The sequence below is a fragment of the Gallus gallus genome, chromosome 13 (assembly GCF_016699485.2).
Source record: "Gallus gallus isolate bGalGal1 chromosome 13, bGalGal1.mat.broiler.GRCg7b, whole genome shotgun sequence".
Classification (NCBI taxonomy): domain Eukaryota; kingdom Metazoa; phylum Chordata; class Aves; order Galliformes; family Phasianidae; genus Gallus; species Gallus gallus.
Genome location: NC_052544.1, coordinates 17033532 through 17057958, shown reverse-complemented (window position 1 = coordinate 17057958; position 24427 = coordinate 17033532). Strand labels below are relative to the sequence as shown.

The window sequence follows — 24427 nt, the reverse complement described above, 5'->3', positions numbered from 1 at the left end:
GTCCATTTCAGTACTTCAACTGAAATACTGGCAAATCAGTCACTTAGCCTGCAGACTCCTCAGTGCTGCCAATGCAAAGCAGATCCAACCGACTGAACCCGATCTCCATTAATTGCTAGTGCCATTTCAGGCACAGTTTTCTTGAAGGTTGCAGAGAAAGTTGCTGCTATTGTATTTCATGAGCACATCGCTTCATCTGGAAACAGTTCAATCATTTATTTTCTAGCCTGCTTCTGGCACTAAAAAACGATGTAGTGCAGATCCTCAGAGGCCTATATACATTTGCCAGCCGGGACCCACGTGTTAGCTCTGTTCTTATTGGGCTTGTCAGCAATTTGTAACCAGAGACATTTTCCCATGTTTTGGACTTGCTGGTGTGTTTTTACATTGTTTCCTTGAGCTTGGAGTGGGTCAGCCTTCACCCCGTGACTCCAGCCCACATTTTCACCTACACCCTTTGTGTGGTTCACATGACACGAGCTCGCTTTGGTCACACGTGGCACCATCTGCTCGTCTCGGGGTTCCCTGCCCACCCCAGCCCTCGCACAGACAGGCAGTGCCTGCAGCCAACACAGCGCTCTGCAACACTTCAGGAGTTTCTCTCTGGCACTTGGAATGCTGCACACAGATCTGAGGCTTGTTCTCAGTTCCAATGCATCGCTCCGTCTCCTCCACGAGGGTCATAACCACACTTTCAGTGATTTAATAATGTTTCACAGTTAGATACATATTTTAATGTCTATGTTTAATGTTTGTTGAGGTTGAGAGTCCTTATCTTTGCAACATTGTTATGTGGTGGCACAGAAACATACAGTCACTCATTCCCTCTTTCAATCTCTGCTCTGACAGTTCTACCACCGCTCTCCTCCTGCAGCCCCACAGCACTGCACCAAGCCGGGCAATCCCCGGCCGTAGCCCCATTTGCTCACTCTTTCAGCACGATGCATGGATTGGCAGCCAGCATTTTTACTGCCAATACAACGGCCTTCCCCAGATTCAAATTTCTTCCCTCTGTTCCCCAAGTATCTTTCTTCTTTACGTAGAATGTTATTACTTACAGACTTAGTAGGTGCTCTGAGGCAGACAAAAAATCTCCTGTATTTGAACTCGTCAGCTAAGTATATATTAAGTATATATTCATTTGCAAAATACCAACAGTATTTGTATAATGTTTGCTATATGCCAGAATTTGTATATTTAGAAGAAGAGGACTAGTGGAACTAAAGAGGATGGGTTTCATCTCACTCTATCATCACGGAATGCGTTCTCCGGTAGTTATTTACTGGCTCTCATGTTTCTACTGGAAAACATTTCTACATCACATTTATTTTTACAGTGTGGGAGTAGCACGGGGAACTGCTGTGTTTGGAGGAAGGCAGGAGGAGGTCGGCCCGGCTGCACACAGGCAGCTGAGCTGCTCCATCACTGCTGCGCGCAGCTCTTCCTGCGCAGTTTGTTCTCCTGCAGCACTGATGGCCAGCAGAAGTGAGAGTCGGTAATGCTCCCTCCCTGACTTAATGGACGAGAGGTAGGAAACATCTGAGGCTTTTCATTTATTCCATTCAATAAATGATGTTTAAAAGGGAACAAATCTAAAAGTCAGACCTCTTGTACGTAGCAGCAACTTGAAGACAACGGGCAAACCCAACTCTGCATTCAAACATGAGTGCAGCTGTACAGTTTACCACGAGCCTTACCAACAACGGCCTTGTAACGAATGCTGCTGTGCTTAGCAACAAGCCAAAAATGTCCTCTGTGAGAGTCAGAATGTAAATCATTCTACCCTGACCACATCTCATTTCTGCAACCACGACCCTGCGGTGTCCCTCACTCCAAGCCGTGGGATGCTCTCTGCTCACTGTTTGGCACTGCTGTACGTCACTGCATAATGCTGAGATAAACGCAGCAGAGCAACACAGAATCATGTCCTCTTGGATAAAAGATGATATCAAGATATTAATTAGAGGAGGAACATCTTACTCTCTACTTTTCAAAACCAGCTTCAACCAAGCATCCAAGTGTGTTTATAAACAGAGGTCTCATCTAAAGATCTTAGAAATAACCAGCTATGGTAAACATGTTCCTGAGACAGCATGAAGTCCAAGCTGGCGCTGGCTCAGTGCGGAGCTCCAGCTCTCCTGCATGGGCTGATGTCCTGGCACACACCCCAGGGCTGGGCTGAGCAGGCTGCCATTTGGTTGACACCAAATGGAAGAGAGTTTCTATGGTAGAATATTCACAGAGCAGTAAATTGGAGTAAATTTTCTAGGTATAGCCCCGGATGTGTGTCAGGATTTCCTGCTTTGGGAGACGTTCTGGCTTTTGCTTCATACCGAAGTCCTCTGCAGCATTCCTGTACCTGATAGCAAAGGTCTTGCAGCCTTTCTGACTGTAGCCTGACTGCTCGCTCTGCTGCTCTCATATGGGAAGCAGTGTTTCCTGCTAGCTGTAATTCATGGCACGGGATGACAGTTTTAAATGCCATTTTAAATATCCCTTTCAAACATCCATGAGATTAAGGGGAGTTGCAGAGGAATATCTGGATGTTTAGAACCATTTTCCATATGTGCAGCATAGAGGAATACAAAGGCTAACACAGTATGCATTTATTTTTCATATGTAAACATAGAGCAGCATGTTCCAAAAGTCAACACTGTGTTAAAATAATAATAATAACAAGCAACTAATAAGGGTGGATTTATGATGCTTTCAAAATGGTGCTTTTCTTGGCCTTTTCTTTCCCTTCCCAATGGAAGAATATCCAAATCTGGATTTAAACAGCGGGAAAGAAAGAAAACCCATTTCAGGGATGTGATCAGTACTGCATGAAGTGATCTATTGGGTGCCACAACAGATACTGACCGATCATCAACTGCATTGGCACAGGCATTACCTGCTCCTCACCTCCAACGTCATTAATCGCCCCAAACCAGGACAGCCGATCCCTGTGTCGTTTGACAATCACTGCTTCTCTTCCCCCATCACCGAGATTTGTCAGCTCCACGGAACGCCCAAGGCACGAGGGTTGCTCGTCGTGCCCAGAAAGGACGCCCTGCTCCCTCCACTTTCTGAGCGAGAGCTTTCTGCTTTGCGGTTCCATTTCATTATATTTTTCACTCTTGGACTTCACCCTCTCTGATCGCTCCTGCTCTCTCCTTGCCCCGCGCTCGGCCGCCGTTACGGGTGGTGGCCCCGCAGCGAGCAGAGCGCACCGCAGCGTCCCATTCCAGCGGTGCCGCGTCCTCCTGAGCCTCTGCACCTCGATCCACCCCAGCCCCGCCGAACTCCCACTGCCGTTCTTTTATTCAGAACCACCCAAATCACCTCGCAGTGAAGCGGCACAGCGTTCCGCGGGGCTGAGGCGCACCTCTCAGTGACAACGCGCGCGCTGTCAGTGCTGCAGCCGGACTGCCCCCGTCCCCTCTTGCCTTCAGCTGCCCCGTGGGCCTTCCAGTTTCCGCTCGTTCAGCTCAAGCCCTTCACCCCCACTCCTCTAGCGGCCCCTGAGGAACGACACGTAAACCTGTGAGTGCCTTCCCGATGACTTCTGGCCGCCCCCTGCACGCCCCGCGTTCTGTCACCCACCGCCCGGTAGGACAGACGTGCGCGGAGGGGCAGCGCCCGGAGCGCGGCGCTCAGCCCGGCCCCCCCCCCGCGCGGCGCTGCCCCCGCCTGAGGAGCGGGACGGGAGCGGGGCGGGGCGGCCTCGCGGCAGCGGGCCGAGCCCGGGCGGCGGCGGAGGGCCCCTCGGAGCCCGGGCGCAGACTGCAGTTGCCCGCCGCAGCCAACAGGTCGCACCGTTCCCCCTCGCTTGAGCCCGGCGGGCGCTGCCCCGCGGAGCCGAGCTGAGCCGAGCGGAGCCGTGCGGGGCCGGAGCGGAGCGGAGCGGGCGCTGCAGCCGCCCCTATAAGTGCCGCCGGCTCCACTCCCTCTCCACGTCGGGGAGGCGGGCGGCAGGGAGGGGGCGGGGAGGCGGCCGCCGCCGTCCTCCATTTTGTGGCTGGGGCACAGCACCGCCGAGCGCGGCGCGGCCGAGGGGAGGGCGGCGGGAGGGGGCGGGCGGCGCGGGGCAAAGTCTGTGGAGGCAATTAGCGCTAATTAGCGAGGGGGTGCCGCGGGCAGCGGAAGGAGGGGCGGGGATTCGGGCCGGGGCTCGGGCCGGTGGGAGGAGGAAGGGGGGGGGGGCGGCGGGCGTTCTCCGCTCCGCTCCAGGAGGGGCGGCTGCTGACTTCCTCCGCCCGCCCCGCTCCGCTCAGCCCGCTGCCCCCTGCCGCTGCCCCCGGCCGCCATGGCGGTGGGCGGCTGAAGGACCCAGCGCTCCCCCCCCGGACGAGGTAAGGGCCTCGGGGGGGGGTCCGGGAGGGCAGCGCGGGGCCGGGGACTTCCTCGGGAGGGTGCGGGGGGGGGCGCCCCGCAGGAATGCCCCGAGCGCCGGGGCGGGGGGGGGCAGGCCGGCCGAGCCGCCCCTTGGGACGGGGCTGGGGGTGGCCCCGGGGTTTCGCTGCAGCACGGGTGGTCGCGGGGAGCTGAGCGCAGGGGGAGCGCGGCGCCCCGCAGCCGTGGGCCGGTGTTATTTTGCAGAAGTGGGTGTGCCAGGAGACGGCTCAACAGGTCCCGACACATTGCTCGGGAAGCCGCGCCGCGCGAACGGGAATTGGCCGCACGTAACGCCGTTCGCTGCTCTTCGGTCCCTCCGTGGGTCCGCGCGTGTCGCTCCGACCGCGTCCGCCGCTCCGGGTGTCCGCTGCTGCCGGGGGACGTCGTCAGATGGAGCGGTTCGGGCGCCTTCCCTTCGCGTGAGCGCGGCAGAGCCGAAGCGAATGGGCTGTGCGAAGCTGTCCACGCTTCGGTATTTCAGTTATTGCTGCGGTTTCCCCACGGAGTCGTCGCGGTGTTCTCACGATCCCCGAATTTCGGGCGCTGTGTTTGGATGTCGGGGTGGCTGTCAGCGTCGCGCGCGAGTTGGAAAACGAGGGCGAGAGATTCTCCCTTCGGCCGCGTCGAGGTTACGCGAGACGATCCCAAACCCTTCCCCGGCCCTGAGCTGATCTCGTTCCGCCGGCGGAGCACTCGGTCGGGCCACCTTAACGCTGCGCGCACGGAGCCGCTCTGCTGGCTGCGGCCCTCGCTTTGGCACGCGGAGCCGGGCGGGCGGTGCGGGACCGGGAGCTGCGCTGTGTGCTCCGGGCCCGTGGCTGAGGGCGGCGGGGTTCGGGCAGCGGAGAGGCAGCGTGGGAAGCTCGGATAAGAATTTGCAGTTTTTCTCCAAATATTTATGCTCTGCGCTGAAGTAAATAGGATAAACGCAAACAGATGAAACTGAGATTTACTGTCGGTGCTAGATGGGTTTGGAGGATAGCCGCGAGCTTCTGAAGTGTTTGAAGCTAATAAAAATACTACTTCAGTTTTAGTTGAGTTTTATTTGTAAATGTGGGGCTTATTTACAGAACGACGGTGACTTAATTTTAGGATTCACGTGTTCTGTTTTAGGCTGAACTGAGGCACAGCATTCCGGGGCGTCGAGGTGGTGCGGCTCCCGGGCAGCGGCCGCGTTGGGGCTGGCTGGCACCGAGCGGTGCTGGGGAGGTCGCTGTCGGAGGCTGTGAATGAGGCACTTTCACAGTTTGCAGCTCCTCTGCTTGCTGGCGTGGCTATAGCAGAGCTGGGGAGTGCTCACAAAGTGCCTGCCGTTGTGCTGTGGCTCTGAGCTGTGTGCCGGCACACGGAGCGCTCCATGCAGCCTTAGCAAAGCTTTAAAAAAGAAATATTCTTCTTATCACTCATCCATTAAAATACAAATATCAGCGGGTTTGGGGAAAACGTGGCGTATGTCAGCTTGTGGCTCAGTTTGCTGTGCTTCTGTCCTCAAAGTCACCAAACCAGGCTGATGATTTCACTTTCTTTTACGCTCTTATTACAGTAGCCTTGATGCGCTAACTTTGATATCTTGTGATCTTTTTATAGCTGATGTTAAAATCATGGATTCCAAAGAATTGCTTAAGTCGTCAGACCAAGACGAAACCAGGAAAAATGCGCTCATGAGTACCAAAGGAGGGATCGTGATGGACTTCCATCCGCCCTTCAGGGGTGGAGCCTCTGCACAAGCCCCTGTATCTGCAGCTCCTCTCCCGGTGTCTTCTCAGTCAGACTCTGCTCAGCAACCTGCTCTGGCTGACTTCTCAAAAGGATTGGTAAACAATGTGCCTCCGCCAGACCTGTCCAAGGCAGTGTCGCTATCCATGGGACTGTATATGGGTGAAACAGATGCGAAAGTGATGGGAAACGACCTTGGATTTTCACAGCAGGGCCAAACTGGCATCTCTTCTGGAGAAACGGACTTCAGGCTCCTGGAGGAAAGCATTGCAAGCTTGAACAAGTCCTCGAGCCTGGCGGAGGACGCGAAGGGAGCAGTGTCGTCCGAGGCGCCGCTGGAGCCGGACTTTGTGGGCATGGCTGGCCGCGGGCCCCTGGAGCCGGGGGCTTCGGTCCAAAGCCAGGTCGGCTCCAATGGCGGCAGCCTGAAGCTGTTCTCTGAAGACCAAAGCACCCTGGATATCCTCCAGGATTTGGAATTGCCATCGGTATCGCCTGGCAAAGAGCCGAATGGGAGTCCGTGGCGGCTGGACCCGTTGCTCGATGACGGAGGCTTGCTGTCCCCCATCTCCGCTGACGACACGTTCCTCCTGGAGGGAAACCTGGGGGAAGACTGCAAGCCCCCCATTTTGTCTGACACTAAACCTAAAATTAATGACCGTGGTGACCTTTTACCCAGTTCCAAAATGCCGATGCCTCAAGTGAAAACGGAAAAGGAAGACTTCATTGAACTCTGTACTCCTGGCATAAAGCAAGAAAACGTGGGCCCAATTTACTGTCAGGCAAACTTCTCCGGGTCTAATATGCTGGGTACTAAAGTCTCTGCCATCTCTATCCATGGTGTCAGCACCTCTGGGGGACAGATGTATCACTATGATTTAAATACTGCATCCCTCTCTCAGCAGCAGGATCAGAAACCAATTTTTAATATCATTCCATCTCTTCCTGCCGGTTCAGAAAATTGGAATAGGTGCCAGGGATCAGGGGACGAGGCTTTAGCTCCCTTGGGAACGCTCAACCTTTCTGGCAGACCTGCTTTCTCTAATGGCTATTCAAGGTAATCCATTTTATTTCTCTTTATTAAAATATTGCAAGCATACTTTGCACAGCTGCATGCAGGTCGGGTTTGGTTTTAGCTGCAGGTCGGTTGTGGCTCTGTTGGTTGGCTGTTGGGCACAGCTGGATGCTGAGCTGTGCTGCCAAAGGGAGGAAAGGAGCAGGAAAAAAAAAGTTTAAAATGTATCCTGGAGTGAAATGGAGTCCGTGGCGGAAGGATCTGCAGGGCGGCACAGAGGGGGGAAGTATTTGTGTGTCCAAAAGCCGCTCCGTTCTCAGGGGTCAGAGGATCAATTACTGCAGCATGAGGGTTTTTTTTGTTGTTTTCCCCCTGGTGTTACTGAAATGTGAGGCACAAAAATAACTTGGTTGCTGGGTAAATTTGGAGAATTGCATTTAAGCTGAACTAGAGTTCTAGCTTTGCTTGGGGTTGCGTTTGCCTTACATGGACAAGAGGATTCTGAGTAGGAAACGCTCAGCAGTTCGTTTAATAGTTGCGTTTGGAGAGATAAGAACGTTTGCAGAGATTTACCCATACCTGGGTTTAACCCGGAGCGGGGCTGCTTGCAGGCAGTGCTTGGAGGAGGTGTGCCCTGAGCGTGTGCTGGCCGTGCCGTTGTGCCGTGCTTTCTGCAAGCAGTCCCGTAGCACGGCTGCTCAGCTGAAGGCCTTTCCCTCTCTCCCTGCAGCCGGCACAGCAGTGCAGCGCTCAGCGGGCGCTGTGTCTGCTCGGAGGACAGGTCTGGCTGCAGCGCCGGCTGTGTTTTCCTTGGCTGTGTTGCACAAAGCCCGGCGCGGCCTCACCTGGGGAGGAGGTTTTTGGTGCGTGTCAGCAGGACGTTAGGAAATGATTCTTCGGGTCCGAATGCAGAGAAGAGGCGGCTGTGGGTTCGGTGCCTGTCTGTGTGAGCTCCATGTTTGATCGCCCCGCTGATAATCGATCCCTGAGGGTGAGCTGTGCGGTGTGAGCTCTGCTTTCCCACGGGTCAGTGGGATGGAGGAGGCTCTGCGTCCCTTCAGGACACAGCTGTGAGCTGCTGCAGCCTGCACTTCAGCGGTAGCTTTCGGTTTTCGTAGCAGAGGTGTGTGTTTGTTTAGTGACATCTTCAGAGCAACTGCAGCGTCAGGAAGCCAGGAAGGGAAGTCGGGCTTTGGGGAGACGGTCCATTTTGATGGATGAATATTGAATGTGCTTTATCAATTATTTGACAGCAGAAATCCTCTGTACAAACCTTTTGCATGACCAGTCCAACTTCCATGTTGTTCTTCATTTATTTCATAGGTTTTTGTTGGGGGTGGGGGTTGGTTTTTTCCCCACTTTTATATATATGTATATGACGATCGTAACAAAATCTGTATCCAAGTGAGAACTATTTCTGGGTTTGGGAGATGGATTTCAGAGCATGTCCCACATAAATAATAACATCACTTTTGAGGCTATCTGTGAAGTTGATGCATTGTTTTTCTTGTACAGAACTGTGTGGTTGGACCTGAGTGCTCCGGGAGCTGAGTGCTGTGCACATCATCTGTAATGCTTTGGGCAGTCTCATAAACACCATTTTTGCGTGTTTCATTTCTGATAATGCTGTGATGAAAAACCCTCTCAAGCTCCTCATGTGTACAGCGCAGATCTGATCCCACAGCGAAAGGGGCAGCAGTGCCCGGTGCTGCCCTGGCTGTTATGGCGCACTTCTGGGGGCGGTGATGTGCCAGGCGGTGTGGCCATGTGGTGTTGATGGGCTCTGGGGCTGTTGTAGCTCTTAATGTTTTCTTCTGCCTTACTTGAGATAATGGAGCTGAACCTAAAATACGTGTTAAAAGGAAAATGAGGCTGCTCCTGGTTTTGCTTAAAGAAGTTTGATTTCCTGTGTTTAGGGAAGCTGTTATTTATTTTTTAAAATATATTAAAACTACAAGTCCAGTTCTGAGCCCAGCATTGCCTGCTTTGCTTTTGCACTTTTTTCCCCTTACAAAAGAGGCAACGCCATCTTATTTTAAAATAACTGCGGGGTGCCGATGAGTCCCAGGGGCTGGGATAGGAATTTGTTCCTCCTCAGCTTTGTCATAAGTGGGCAGGGTGAGCTGGGTCCCTTTCAGAGGATGTTTTGTAGGTTTTTTATGTAGGAGATTTAACAAAAATGGCATTCTTACCATTTGTTCCAGAAGCAAAGGAAGAACCATCTCGGGAGGCTCCTGCGGGCATCTGGGGCTCCGTTGGTTGCTTTCTTTGAGGTACCCATCTGTGAGATGAAGGCTGGGATCACTGAACTGCACTTAGCAATAGGAAATATTTCTTCCTGTTGGTGGTCGTCTTTCATTATTCAAAGCATGACTAACGTGCTGAGTGCATGGGAGGAGCAGCCAGGGTTGTGCTCAGGTGTGCATGCAGCGCTGCTTGCATTGTCCAAACAGAGAGTGTGTGATGTCTCATAGGCATACAGCTCTAAGCTTCTCATGCAATTTTCAATTTCTTTTCCTAAGGATAGCGCAGCACACCATCTCTAATGAGATATATGATAATCAGGGCTGAGAAAGCTAATCAATTTCCCTCCGAACAGCGGAAGGCATTCTGAAGTTAATGCAGCTTGCACAGAATGCAAACGTAGGGAATTGGTTACAGTGGGCAGAAGCACAGTGGCCGTCTGTGGCTCAGGGCTGGGCACACAGCTGGCTGTGCAGGGCAGTGGGAGCCCCGGCTGTGGGACGGCCCCATCCAGGCACTGCGGGAGCTGCGTGCTGACAGCTTGCTCCAGGAGAAGTGCTCGGGGTCTGGGAATGGGGCAGGGCGTGCCGCGAGGCTCTGCCAAGCGCTGTGCTGAGGAACTGGGGCTTTTGGTGGTGTCCGTCTCCAACCTGATACTACTGGTGATGTACTGCACAAAGTGAAATTGGTTGAATTCCACGTTCTAATGCTGTGTGCTCGCTGCTCTCTGGAGCAGTGAATTTAATGCGTTTTCCACTCGGCTCTCTTGCTGCCGACTTCCTGGAGATGTGGCTCATTGGGGGAGCGGAGGACGGCGAGAAGCGCTGCAGCACTGCAGAGTTCTCTATTTTTTTTTTTTCTTAGCCTACAGCCAGAATTTACAGAAAGTGGGCCCCCTTGGCAGCGCTACGGCTTCTAGTGTTACATCTGAAATCATTCCTAGCACTCCAGCTTGTGGGGATAGGGATCAGGAAGGGTTGAAGAAGGGCAAGAGCTGTGAGCAGAGCAGAACCTGAAGGGGAAGTTCTGCTGCGGCCGCAGACAGAGATGCTGCTCCAGGAACAGCCGCCCTTCACTCAGGGCTGCATTGCTGGGGCTGCGTTGGGCTCGGAGGTCATCTCAGGAGGAAGGGGGAAGCGGTGGGCGGCTGCCGGAGGTGTGCAGGTCAGGGGTCCGCCGGCCGCACTGCTCTGTCCCGGTATGGCCCTTGGCCAGGGCTGTGGCTTGGCACGGCACGGGGCTGCACCGCCTGACTCAGCAGCACGTCACGCATGGCACTCTGCGAGCGTCTCCAGCTTGGTCGTTTGCTTTTGACATACAGAGCGGACTTGTTGTGCTGAGGGGTTGCTTGGGGTTTTGGTAGTCTGTGTTGTGACTTGTCTGCTTCGAGTCACCCTGCGCTCAGTGTTTGAGTTCTGGAGACCCACAGCAGAAGAGCTGATCTTTATTTTTGTCAGAAAGGAAAGAATCGGGAATGTCACACAGCATGTACAAAAGGGTGCTGTGAGAGTTAAGGTAGCAGGTAGATAGTGGACCGGTTCAGATGAAGTCTACTTTTTTCCCATTGAAATGATCCATTCTGCTGGTTGGTAGCTGAGCAGGTTTTTTCAAGTCCAACCCAAACTGTGACAACCCTGATTCTAAGCCAAGTTCAGGCTTACAAAGAGCAAAGTTGATTTGTGCTGGTATTGCATACTTACTTTTTAATCCATCGTAACAGGAGCGAAATCCCACTGTGCATTTCCACTGCCAGTAACAGAGCTGCTGCTGGGGCACAGCGGGGCAGTGCGGCCATATCCGACTGCTTTGGATCCCCGGAGATGTTGGGTGCAAACCTTCCAGTCACACTTCTGTGTGGGTTTTTCCTCCTTGCAGTGCAAAGCTCAGCGAGGAGATCATCTCTTAATTCCATTAGCCTATTGTGTGCTAGTCATGAAAAGAAGCTATTACTTTTTTTTTTTTTTTTTAATTTGTGGCTTCTGGGTCTTTTCAGAATGATTCTTGCAGCTCATGAAGGATCCAGCCCTGCCTCATCTGCCCAAAATGTGATTGGCAGCAGTTTCCTCAGGGTTCTTCATTACTCCTCCCTACAGGGCACCATCCGCTGCCATGGTTGGTGAGAGCGGGCCAGGCTGAGCAAATGAGCTTATGTTTCCTGGTGGTAACTTTCCTCCCCACAATCCCTCACTCGTGGAACTTTCGTTGCTAGAGGTATTTATGGGTAGTGTAAAGGGTTCCAGTGTCATCTTTGGGATAGATACTGTATCAATGAAATCCTGTCTTCAACCCCAAAGCTTCGTAGAGCTGTAGTTACAATGACCTCAGAGTTAGCTAAACATCCATTTGTGTGTCATCTCTGGCATACAGAAATGAACTCCAAAATGTATTAAAATAATCAGCTCGTATTTGTTTCTGTGTTTCTAAGAACAGTTAGATGTGGAGCAAGGTAGTTGCTAGGAGGAGCACTTAACTCTACAGTATTTGTGCAGCGGGTCCCAAGAGTTTGTTGTCTTAAGCTCTCTGGTTTCATAGTCTTTGTCTCCCAGTATATGCAAATTTAATCTTACAATTTGCTGAAGTGTTAATGCATTGCATCATTACTTACACAGGCTGCGTGTTGTTCTTGTGACAGGTTTTCTAACTGGTTTGCTATGGTGTGAAATCCATTTAGGATACAGCGTTTGTTTAAGCAACCAAGACGCTCACAGGCCAGGAGTTAATGCTGTTCTGAGCGCTGGGCTCTGGAACCAAAGGAGGGCAGTGTCAGCTGGGAGCCCCGTCCTGCAGGGCTGCAGCAATGCGGCTGCAGACCGGGCACAGCACCCCACCTGAGGTGAAGGCATGGGGTGCAGACAGAGCCCGTCAGCCCCAGCTTCTGCAGTTAGGGAGGTGAGTAGTTCTTCTTCCAATGGCAGTGCGTTGGGGTGGGGGCACGAGTTAGTGCAAGCACTCTCTCCTGGAGGTTTTCCTTACCTCATCTTTGCCATGAGGAAGGAAGGTGTCGTGTTCCAGATGTGCTTTCCATGCCTTTAGCTGGTGCAACTGATGCTGACTCTGCTGAGAAGCTCTCTGCTGGAGGTCTCCTGCTGGCTGGAGTGCTGTTCAGGTCTGTGCTGTGCTGTCTGACCGACCCGCTGGGACCAGCTGGGCACAGGGCAGCACTGCAGCCAGGCTGGTCATGTTTCTTTGCTGCTCTTATGAGAGAGAGAATTGTGTTTGGATTCCAGGACATGGTGTTACTTCTGAAGGATATCATGTAGTGGCTAGTATTAATGGTTCCTAAAATCAATAATCTCTCCAATTGTGTGAGTTTCTGGAGGAAGCTGTGTTCTGCAAATCCATCTTGACATCTTGAAGAGTACGTTTCTGTACCAGCCAACTGTGTTCTTAATATAGTCTGTGTCAATTTGTTATAATTAAAACTCACAATTCTGCTTGTACCTATGGATCCTCACTCCATGTTAAGTTCTTCCTGGAAAGTAATAATCCCGAGGCACTTTAAAGATTAATGTCCAACAAGCTGCTACAATTTTTTTTTTGTGCAGATGCAACGTTATATTTGAGTTCTGCCTTTTGCTCAAAGCTGTCAGTTCTCCTGAAATCTTAAAGGCAAAACTGCATCTGGGAAAGCAGCTCTGAAGTAATGGTATCCTCCTTGAACCGAGCTCAGTTCTGCTGTAGTCCAGTGAAGGAACTGAGCTCTGCTGTGGATTTTTACAGCAGTGCATTCTTTGTGCAATTGGTGATGATGTGCACCACTACTGTGTGTGTCAGGAACCAGCTGGGCATGGGGATCGTGTTTGTGCCTCGTGGTCACACAGGGTTTAATATGGAACTTCTTCGCAGCAGGGCGCGATTGGCTCTGCTCCGCTGTATTCAGATCTCACATTTCTGGTTGCTTTCATTTTCAAAACAAGCTTGAAGTGAGCGCTTCTCAGGACTCTGGTTTTCTGTTAAAAAAGTAAATGGGGTCATAAGAGTCTCCCTGATAAAATACTGCCTGTGGAACCTGGGCAGCCCCAGTGCTGCCAGGTGGGAGCTGAGCCGTGTCACTGCCACCTGTAGCTTATTCCAGCAAGTAAACAGGCAGTGACTGGCTGGCTTCCTGGCCTGCCTTGTTTGTTTGTTCCTGCTTGTTTTTCTCTGGAGGATCTGAGATCTGCTGCTTCACTTATCGCAAGAGAACCGGGAAATTCCTGTGGTTTGCTCTGGTGGCTGTCTCCTGCCCATGCCGGGGGCTTCGCTCTTGTCTTGTAGGAAACTTTGGTGGGGACGTGGGGGGGTGAAGAGATGTTTTTGTGCATGTGCCTTCCCCTGGGTATCTGCAGACATGCTCCTGCTTGCAGGGAGCCTTGCTGAGGCACTGCAGGCCGACCACCTCCATCTTGCTGTGTGCTGGCAGAGGGTGTGCAGCCCAACTGTGGTACAGCGTGTGGCTGTTCCAGGTCCCTGCTGTGTTGCGGGCTGGCCCAGTGCAGGGGCTGCCTGCTGCTGCCACCCATCCTTGGTGCCTGGGCTGCAGCCCTGCCCAGTGCTGGCACACCTTTCAGGTCCCTTAGCTGCTTGGGGCTGTGCCGTGGTGTGCCATCACAAGCTGCCTTTGGGAGCGCAGGCTTGGCCTCCTGCAGCTGTTCTGCATGGTCCCACCAGCCCCTTCTGTGCAGCTCCTCTTGGTTGTGGGTTTGGTATCTGTGATGGAAAAGAGCAGCTGATGCCATTTATTTTTGTTGTTACTTGAAGAACTCGCCTGACACAGCCCGGTTTGTGTGTGCTAATGCGCGGTGCTGTGATAACATGGGCTGGTAGTGTTGCGGTACAAATTGCTGTAGCAGAGGAGCTGCTGGCAGAACAGTGCTGGTGGAGCATGTTAGCAGTGCAGGCGCCAATTCCTTCATGGTAGTGCATCTCTGTACAAATAAGTCCCACTTGTTTGCCATGGCACGTTCCCTTCCATGCACTGCAGTGCTGCAGCCCTCAGCTCCCATGCCACCCAGCAGGCTGTGTCTGCAGCACTGCTGGGCACCCCTGGATGGGGTGTGGGGCATCACTGGCCTGGATCGGTGTTCCGCTTTCTGGTACCTCTCAATGCGTAAATTGTTAACAGACTGTTTTATAACAACGTGTCTGCCCCGTGGGCGCACTAAATATCTGTGTACCTGTGTATTTCTTCCCTTTTCTTTGTTTTTCATAATAGTTTTCTGAAAAAAATATATTTCTAAAGCCATTGGCTCAATCTCTTTAACAAATTAGAGCTGGAAATGTGTGTGCTGCATGTACCTGTGCATTTGCTGTGGATTTAAAGCCGTATCTCTAATAGCACACTGCATAGTTTGGTGCCCTGACTTCAGTTGCACATTGCCTGGCTGCATGCCTTCCTCCTGCAGCATTCCTCAGGTCCCAGCTGCAGCCAGTTGCTTTGGTTTGCTATGCCCGGTGAGTTTCTTCTAATCTTCTGTCAGGTATGAATTGCATCATCCCAGCCTGGAGCTGAATTCTTTGGAAGGATCTCTGCGTTTTGGTTCTCTTAAAACATGCAGCAGATGAGAATAAAGGGCAATATAAACTGTTTTAAGAAAGCAGTCTTAACTGAGGCATTAAAAATGCTTTTAAAAATTAAAGATCCTGAAATTGGTATCCAGAAAAGCTTTTAGATGCTGGAGATAAGTGAAGGAATGTGGGATTTCAGGAAGATAATAAATATTTAGTGCAATAATAGCAAACCATATATGAAATAACCAGTTCCAGTTCTTTGTGATCAGTAGAATTCCTTATCATTTGGTGGTCTTTTTTTTTTTAATGCAAGTGGGGAAATCTTTACAGTGAAGTCAGGAGGTGAGCAGGGAGCTGGGTGACATCTCTTATGTTTTGACACATCAATGGGAGGTCGTATAGCAAGGATCTCATAAGCCAGGTGCTGCCGCTGGGTCTGCATGCTGTGCTTTGCGGGGGAGGTCTGTATGGCCTTTTCAAGTTGGTGGAATTACATTGCTTACTTCCCTTCATTTATGAATACTGTCAGTGGGGTTTTGTGGTTTGGTCTCTTTCTGTCTGGAACCATGAAGAAATCGGCAGCTATTGGGTGTGCTTGTGCAGGGGAAGGGGAAGGTAAATCTGAAGAGAACGGACCAAAATCTTCAAGGGAGGATGTGTATAAATGATGTGGAGTGGGAGAAGGACTTAGGGATCCCCTGACCCACCCCTGTGAGTTATGCTGTCTTACTGGTAAGTGCAAAGCAAAGCACAAGAACTTGTCAGGAAGGCTCAGGATTTTGGTGCTCACCTGCTGGGGAGCTCCCAGTCTCCACGGTGCTGCTTCCCACACAGTTCTGCAGAAGGAGTTATTGTATTAGAACTGAGAAATTGAACTTGTGACTGCAGAACATGACCTGTGCTAACTTTAAATCCATGTACGCTTCTTTAGAATTCCTTGCCACAGAGTTGCCTTTTCCTCACTTTCCTGGGCTATGCTTATGGCACTGCCCGGTGCCTCCTTTCCTGCTGTCTCCCATCTTTAAGTGCAGTAAAACAGTTGGGTTTCTGTTTTTTCTGCTCATGTCCATTCATGCTCCCATTGTGGCTCTCAGAGCTGAGGCTGTGGTCGGCAGCAGCAGGAGTTGCTCTGAGCTAATGGCATCTCCACAGCTTTCCAGCCCTCATCCAGTCTGTCTGCATCTGTGCTGCAGTCGGTGCCAAAACTCTCTGTAACCGCCTGGAAGAAAAGGATCCTTTACCTCTGTAATGCAACAGACTTCAGACTCTGCTTTTGTCAAGTTTGTTGGAAGTGGCTTTCTGAGACCTGTTTGGTTTTTCCTTTTTTAACATATTAAAAAAGAAAGTAAATTACATCTTACCTTTCATAAGAAACCTTTTGGCTCAGGCATGTGGAGGAGATTCTTTCCAAGGGCCCCAGGGTTGTGTGCTGCTCTGATCCAGCTGCAGCTGCTCACTGCCTTCTCCCAACTCTTGCAGCCCAATGCAGCAGCCCGGCTGCCTTCCAGCAGCACTGCAGTGGGCAAAGGCACTGCCAGGGCACTGGGTGGGCTGGACTGAATGGTTCTAACCTGAGAACCATTGTATGATGTAGCAGTAAAGCAGCTCCAAAGAAACAGGCAGGGATTACCTTTATTGCACTGGTTTGAGTTTTCTGTTTCATTCATCAGCTCTGGTAGATTTCATACATGAATGATGGTGATGTTGAAGGGTTGCACCATTTCTTAGTTATTTGTTTTGATGTCAAAAAGAGCAGTCACTCTGTTCTTGTTTAGCTCAGATTAGGCCTTTGTGAGTGTGGTAAATGACTGTATTGAAGGGATACTCGCTATGAAAAGAGAGGTTCCAAATGGAATGGAACATTAAAGGAATGGAGGGCTGTATGTTGTACTCACATGTAAATAAATGAAGCAAGCTTGCTTACCTCCTTGCTCAGATTTCCAGACAAACACAGTTTAAAATGCAAATTTGTAAAGAATGATAAAGTCTCTTTTATTTTTAAAACCAATTTACCTTGTAAATTTTGTAATCCTTTGGGGGGAAGGGGAAGGCTTATTGCATTGTGCATTATTTGCTTTGACTGAATTGTATCAGTAAACTTAAAGCTCAAAAGGAAAATGAACACGAAGAGCTCCTGTTTCACAGATGTGGGTGGCTGTGGTGCTGTTGCAGATGTGAGCAGCTGTGCAGTGCCAGCACCTCTCACCATGAGCAGCTTCGGACTGTGTTGTTACCCACCAGGCTATCCTAGAGGTCGTTTGGCCCCATGGACTTTGGTGGGAACTCTTTTTTTTTTTTTTTTTTTTTCCAGTGTGAGTCCTGGTCTATTGTTAAGTCCTTTGATGTTGACTTCTATATACTTTAATGAATCCTGTCCTTCCTGAGCACGTATTTCTACTATGTCCTGCACATCTGCCATTTTCTAAACTGACAAGGAAGTTATTCTGACACTCCAATTTAATAAAACCAATCTAACAAGTTTTGTAATGAATTAGCTTTCCATAGCTAGAGCAGACAAGCCTTCAAATAAAATGCCAGCTTATTTGCACCTTAAGTGCATGGTTTAATAAAAATGAAGTTCAGTGCTAGGGCTTCTCTCATAAGATGCAAACATCATCTAATCCTCAGTGCCCACAGTTCCTTACTTCCAGTAGCAAAGAATGTTTTTTGTTGTTGTTGTTTTTTTTAAGTGAGCAGTTGATGGTAGGATGCTTGTGAGATGACATTTAGTCAGGAGAGATATCTGACAACTGCAACAAGAGCAACTGGTTTGTCAAGAGAGCTTGGGCCTATTTTATCACTTTAAAGATTCTTTTAATGTGTTAAAGGTTGGAACATCTGATATCGTATTAAAGAGCAAGCATGGGGTTGGAATATTGTCAGCAGTGCACTTGTTTGTGTGAGTTATTTTGCTCCAGCTCTCGGAGCAAACTGATATGGTTAAGTTGCACTGAACGCTGCTGGGGAGGGAGGAAGTGACGGATGCTGCTATTTTGGGCTGACCCCCTCTGTAAACTGAGGAAGGGCTATAAAGGAAATGCAGTGCTCAGCTCTTTGAGTCTTTCCAAGGATTCCGAAGTGTTACTGACTGCAACTTCCTGTGTGCAGCAGGCTCCAGGCCCTGGCCCTTCTGAAACTGCCATCCAAAGCACAAAGTGAAATGAAGCGTGTACATAACAAGGGAAGCCCTAAAGCTCCATAGAAATGGATGGCAGGCTGCTCTACCACCTTCCATCAAAACATTTTTCACAAACATCCTATTTCAACCATCAGAGAGGTTTATTTTGCATGCTCTTACCAATAACAACCTGGGGGAGACACATACGCTTTTGTTCTGTTCTTTATGAACAAACTTGAGTCTCTTTTTTGGATCAGAGTGTCTCTTTCTGGGTTCTCTACTAAGGAAGGGAAATAAGTTCAAAGCTTTTTGTTCACTTGTGTTCTTTGTACTCAAGGAAGGTTGTAATGATTCTGCTTTAGGAAGGGCACACAGCTCCTTATCTGTGCATTAGAAGATGAAGTGGCTTTGAAGAACCACCCAAAGCAGTGCTGGTGCTGCCCTCAGGGTGGGATAAGTGTTGTGGGTTCAGTTTTGTTCTGTATTTAAAAGACCTGTAGAGCTTAAAAAAAAAAAAAAAAAAAAAAAAAAAAAAAACCGAAGGATCCAAATGTGACCTGGCCTGTGTGAGTGCTTGTGGCTCTGGCATGTCCCTCCCCAGCAGCATGCCTTAGCAGCGGCTGGCTTGTGGTGATCAGTGCCTTTTTCTAGGCAGTTTTAAAATGCCAGCGGTGGTTTAACAACAATGATTTGCCATTCTATTGTAAGAAACTCTGTTACTAATCTGTGAGCTGCTGCAATCTTTAAGGAGCTGCTGAGCTAACAGCCTGCCCCAGATCGTGAGATGGTCCACAAGCAGTGACTGCTTTGTGTTTCCAGGTGGGTTTCTGAGTGTGAGGTGCTGTCCCTGGCTGCACCAGGCTGCCCTTGGTGGCACAGTATGCATTAGGAGCAGCCGGTGTTGGAGGTGCTGTGAGCAATGCAGAGTGGTGGAGGGGAAGCGCTACAGGTGTTGGAGCGTGGCAAGATCTGGTTGGAGAGATCTCTGGTTGTGGCCATCACGGCAGTGTGATGCTGGGCATGGCTGATGGGAGCGGACTGAGGCTGGGGTAGAAGAGGGAACTAAATGTAAACAAGGCGATCAGGTTAAAGAACAACCCCCCTGAAACCCAAAGAAGAGACAGCAGCATGCCTCAAACAGCTTGGAGAGCCCCCAGCAGCACTGTGTGCTGGGATGCACAGCGAGGTGGTACAATGGTAGCTCTGAGTCGCTGAGCAGATCAAAGTCACAAAGAAATCCATGCTTCAGAACAGGCAGAAGCCCAAATGAAGTTGAGCAAAAATCCCAGAGAGCACAGAAGGTGAAACATACATTGCAACAAAGCTGGTGAGGGGTCTGGAGCACAGGCCTTATGAGGAGCGGCTGAAGGAGCTGGGATTGTTCAGTCTAGAGAAGAGGAGGCTCAGGGGAGACCTCATTGCTCTCTATAACTACCTGAAGGGAGGTTGTAGTGAGCTGGGGGTCAGCCTCTTCTCTCAGGTGACTAGTGATAGGACTAGAGGGAATGGCTTCAAGCTGCACCAGGGAAGATTTGGGCTGGACATTAGGAAATACTACTTCTCTGAAAGGGTGGTCAGGCACTGGAATGGGCTGCCCAGAGAGGTGGTGGAGTCACCGACCCTGAAGGTGTTCAAAGAGCATTTGGATGTTGTGTTGAGGGACATGGTTTAGCGAGAGCCATTGGTGAAGGGTGAATGAATGGTTGGACTGGATGATCCTGTGGGTCTTTTCCGACCTTAGCGATTCTATGATTCTATTCTATGATTTTATAGAAAGGAAATAGAGAGGGATTAAGGAGGGAAAAGAGAACTTGAAGAGCTCCTTGTGAGAGGTGCTCAGAGTGGCAGAGAGCCACGGTGTGGCTGCAGGCGGAGGAACCCAGTCAGTGAGACCGGCCTGCATCCCACGCTATGGGGGAGGTGATGCTGCTCCTGCAAGGAAAGTGCCTCTTCCTGCAGCGCTGCGGGCTGAGGGTGTCGCAGAGCGTGGGGTGGGGGGAAATCCAGATCTCTCTAATGGGTTTGTGGGTTTTTTTCTTCTTTTGAAGTCTTTAACATATGTTCTTGCCAAGGGCTGTTTAAAAAGCAAAAGAAGAATGTTGTCATGGAACTGAAAGAGATTGGTCCTTTTATAGATTTCAGAATTGGTTAAAGAATAGGAAGCAAAAGACCTTTGTGGCTGCTTTACAGGATGGGAAATGGACTGTCCTGTTCCCTGAGGGTCAGTGAGAGCCAGGATCTGCAGAGGTAGTGGGGGTTCTGTGTGTGCTGAGCAGGTACTGCGCCATGCTGGGTAGCTCTACTACAGCACAGTGAGCACAGAAAAGTGGGTGGGGGTTTGAGTGAGAAGAGGCAGGGTCAGACACGGAGGGGAGATCACCTGGCGTAATTCAGAGCTGGCAGCTGTGGGTCAGGGAGGGGGCTCTGCAGTGTCACCAATGGTGCTGAGCAGTCATCAGCACAGTGTGCAACAGCAGCCAGAAAAGTAAATAAGGTTCTGTGTTATCAGAACGGATAACAAAAATTCCTCGTGCTGCTCGGTACGGCCTCGGCACACCACTGCTCTGCCAACCCGTCCTCCCGTCAGGGCAAGTTGGGATTTGCTGTTGGAGCACCTGTGTTTGTGTCAGATGTTTGCCTTAAAAAGAGCCCCCAAAAGTGTACAGCAAGGAGACAAAATGGAGAAAAAATGAAATCCATTCAGTACTGAGGTATGTGCTCCAGGAGGGGTTTGCTTTGAGAAGTGCAGTGATTGTTCATGTAATGTTGGTGTAGGGACACAGGTACGAGTTGCACTCACCCTCCCTGTGATACAAGGAGCTGTGCGTCTGTCTGGAGTCACCTCAAGGCACACTGAGGGTCCTCAGCTCCTGCCTTGTCTGAGGAGCTTCCTTCAATCTGATCTGTTGGTGGCAATGCAGTAATGGGATCTGGCTGAGAGAGAAAGAAACCTGATTTTAAGAGTTACAGTAGTATCTGAGTCCTGCAAATGGGGTACGGTGGGGATGGTTCAGTGTTTCTCACTGCTGGTCTGTAACTGAGATGATATGAACAAATTAACCATCACTGATGAGAATAAAAATTCCAAAAGGAAGAAGCTTTAACAACCAGCGTAGCGTAAGAATGAAATTTAAAGGTAGTGATAATAATCAGTAGTCGTATTTTCAGTCCAAGTTAAGTTCACCTGCTGTCAAGAGCCAAATGAGGTGCTGATTTCACAAGCATGGCTATGGTTTGCCCTGACCAGTCAGTATGGGGTTAACTCCAACCAGTGCAGGTTTCTCTCCCCACTGCCTGGTGTGGGAAACTGAATTTCAGATCATTGTATTTCTAAATCTCAGCACAGCTGAATTTCAGTGAGGAAATTATATTATATATTACGAATATAAACTGTAGATGAATCCATATGAAGGAATCAACTCCTTAAATCTGTGTTTTTTTTCTGACACTCAATGCACAATCGATACGTAGTTTTTCCTATGTGTAACATAGACCTTCCTGTTGACTGCTGTCCTATTGCTCAAGAAATAAGAACTGCTTCTCTGAGGTTTTTGCCTATCGTCATTCCTCAGAGGTTTCTAAAGCTGTGGATGCTGAGGACTCTCAAAGAACAAATATAAACACAGTCCTGTAATATAACGATTGTCCTCAACTGGTAATGCTAAAGCAACAAACCCACCAGCCGCCATTATTTCAGCTCCTCTCTGTGTTCTGGATGCAGTGGTGTTCCCAGCATCGTGGAGCAGTCACAGCCTGAGCCGTTGCTCTGCAGCAGCAGTCCACGCAGAAATACAGAACAGGGCCAAAGGTCTGTGGTGTTTAATCTCTGTTGTGATGGCTTGAGCGAGGCCAAGAGCTGGAGATAAGCAGGGCCGCCTTTTCAAGGAGAGAATGATAAGTGTTTCCCTGTATTGTTTATTCTTGCTGTTTTAATCACAAGTCGTGCACCATCTGGCATTTTTCCTTCAGCTCTGCTTAAGGACTCACAGTTGTGAGAGTCGCTCTTTTCTGAGGGAAACCCACTCTGAGCTGGGAAATGGACGCATTGAGGGGTACAGAAGCAGAGAAAGCCCACGTGAGCTTTTCCATCATCTCATTATTATGTTGAGCCACAGACTGAGGTGTCAGCACCTTTTAGGCTTTAGGAGTGAAACTTGAAGTATCTTAATACTGTGATGCAGGAGAAGGGCAGTGGTGTGGTACTGCCTGGTACTGCCCCGGCCTGGGCTGTGTGGGTCATGTTGGGGCTGGGCCTGGCACTGAGTGCCCGCTCTGTGTGTGGGGACAGCACTGTGTCTGCAGGGGGGATCGGCCCCAGGTGACACAGCTCTGCCTCCTCTGCTGTCTGTGCTCATTCTTAGCTCTGTACCTGAATTCCCACAGCCTCCAATGACATGAAACAAAATCTTCTTTACAGTTTGCATGCTTCAGCACTGGTAGATTTTGTACCAGGATAACAGTCTCTGGAGAATGCTATGAAGTCAGAAATAATGGAATTTATTCCTTTCAAAAAGACCTTCTGGACTGTTTTTTTTTTTTTTCTTGTTGTCATTGTTTTTTTAATAAAGCCAATAGCTGCAAAATGTAATTGTAGGAATATTGTAGGGAATGCCATCCACAGAAACAAGGCCTGGAAAAGACCAAAGAAAGCATCAGGGAATCTTAACTTGGTCACTGAGATGAGACACGGGCTGAGTTTGTGCTGGAGTGTCGGTGGGGCCCACTGATGAGGGAAAGCATTCAAAATAATCCGAAATAATTTCTGCAAAGCCTTTCTCAGCTTCTGCATTTTAGACCAGAATAAAAGCATGAAAGCAGGAGTTTCACACATGGGATTAAAGGAGAGATTCTTCCACAGCCTGATGCAAAATAAGCATTTTCCTCCTCATTTATTTGAGGAAAACGAGGGAGGCTCCTGGCAGCAATCCTCATGCTTCAGAAAACCGTCTGGTTTCATTTTCCACAAATGCAGGACATTGAATCTCTTTCTTGGACTCCAGACAGCCTCCCCAGGACCCGTGCAGGCGTACCCCCATCAGGACCTGGAGCAGGCACTGACCATAAGAGCTCAGCCCCATTCCCCCAAGAAGGAAAACCAAGCACAGGAATTGCCCCGAGTGCAGCTGCAATTACAGGACAGTGTCACTTGGATGGAGGTGGCCTTTTTTAAACAGATATGCATTATGCAGATCACTAAAGAGATAAAATTAAGTTGGAAGCAGACTTCTACGGAGGAAAGAAAAAAAAGTAAATTAACCACAATAATATCCATGTTGCTGTTTCAACCGTATTGCCAAGACTTCATGTTCTCCTTTTGACCTCAAATTAAAGGCCAAGAATAGAGATTACATCTAAGACCGATGTTTAAAAAACAATTACTGTAAAGTTCCTTGTAAAAGCAGATTTGCTTTTAACATCCAAACAGTCCAAATTCCTCAGTGCATGTACAAAATGAGGTGAAAAGATGCCATCGAAATAACTCCCATGTACGTTTATGCCAGGCTGAGGTATTCAGAAGCTGGAATGGATCGTGCACACGTTGTGTAGTGCCTTTGAGAAATTCTTCCCTGTTCAGAGAGCCACAACTGTGAACCACAGTACACAAACTGAAGTTTTCCTCGCGGAAGTATTTTGCTTTGGAATATGTGAGCATGCTTGGAGTGAGGAGGGAAAGAGACGTGGGAGAGAAGCAGCAAGTTTCCTGGCAGAGCTCTAGTGTAATTACACAGGGAAAAAGATCAATTATAGACATTCATTAATTATTCTCCTACTTACAGTGTAGATGTATTTAACTGATCATTACATTAATAAGATCACTTAGATATTGGAAGAAATCTCGCCATGCAAGTGCAGAATGCAAGGCTGCTCCAACCGGCTGTGTCCCAGCACCTACAGTGCTTTGTTAGATCTTTCGAGTGATGTTCCCCTCCTGCGTGGTTTCAAACACACTGGTATCACTACTGTGAAGGTGGTGCTTGATGTGGGGCACACTGCCAGCTTCAGAAAGCCCAAAGGCAGCAGCCCCGGTGCGATGCATATCATGTGGTCGAAGCTCTGCAGCACACACTGTGTGCTTCAGGGATGGAACAGAGCTGCGTCTAAAACTGCTGCACACTTCCAGAACAGATGAGCTTTGAGATGAGCTTCAAGATGAACCTCTGCTTGGCCCACAGCTGCAGAGCTGTTGCTTGAAGGCTTCTAAGGAAGAGTCAAAAGCTTCCTTCCAAAATGCATTAGTCCCCCATTTCTGATTAGCTCTGCTATCTTTTCCTAATTTTAATATTTAGGCCAGGAAAGCTATTTAATTGGAGGAAAAGAAGTTGTCTTTTTTTTGTATGTGAAAGGAAAGGAAATGACCATGTAAAAAGGCATTCTTCTGAGTCTGAATGCAAGTCACAAGTTTCAGGCCAGCAGGAGGCCAGCTGGCACCGAGCCCACGTACAGTGCGTTGTTTACTTGTTGTCGGA

The 24427-nt window shown here is 49.7% G+C and overlaps 1 protein-coding gene across 3 annotated transcripts in view; it reads left to right on the top strand.

Annotated features, from left to right (window-relative positions):
- NR3C1 (nuclear receptor subfamily 3 group C member 1) overlaps positions 1-24427 on the top strand; it is a 102277-nt gene that overhangs the window by 41971 nt on the left and 35879 nt on the right. The window contains exons 1-3 of one of the 3 annotated variants that reach the window (XM_046900388.1): positions 4241-4334; positions 4582-4849; positions 5965-7150. In XM_046900388.1, coding sequence (XP_046756344.1) covers positions 5979-7150 — 1172 coding nt within the window. In that variant the 5' untranslated portion in view covers positions 4241-4334; positions 4582-4849; positions 5965-5978. 3 annotated transcript variants of the gene reach the window in all.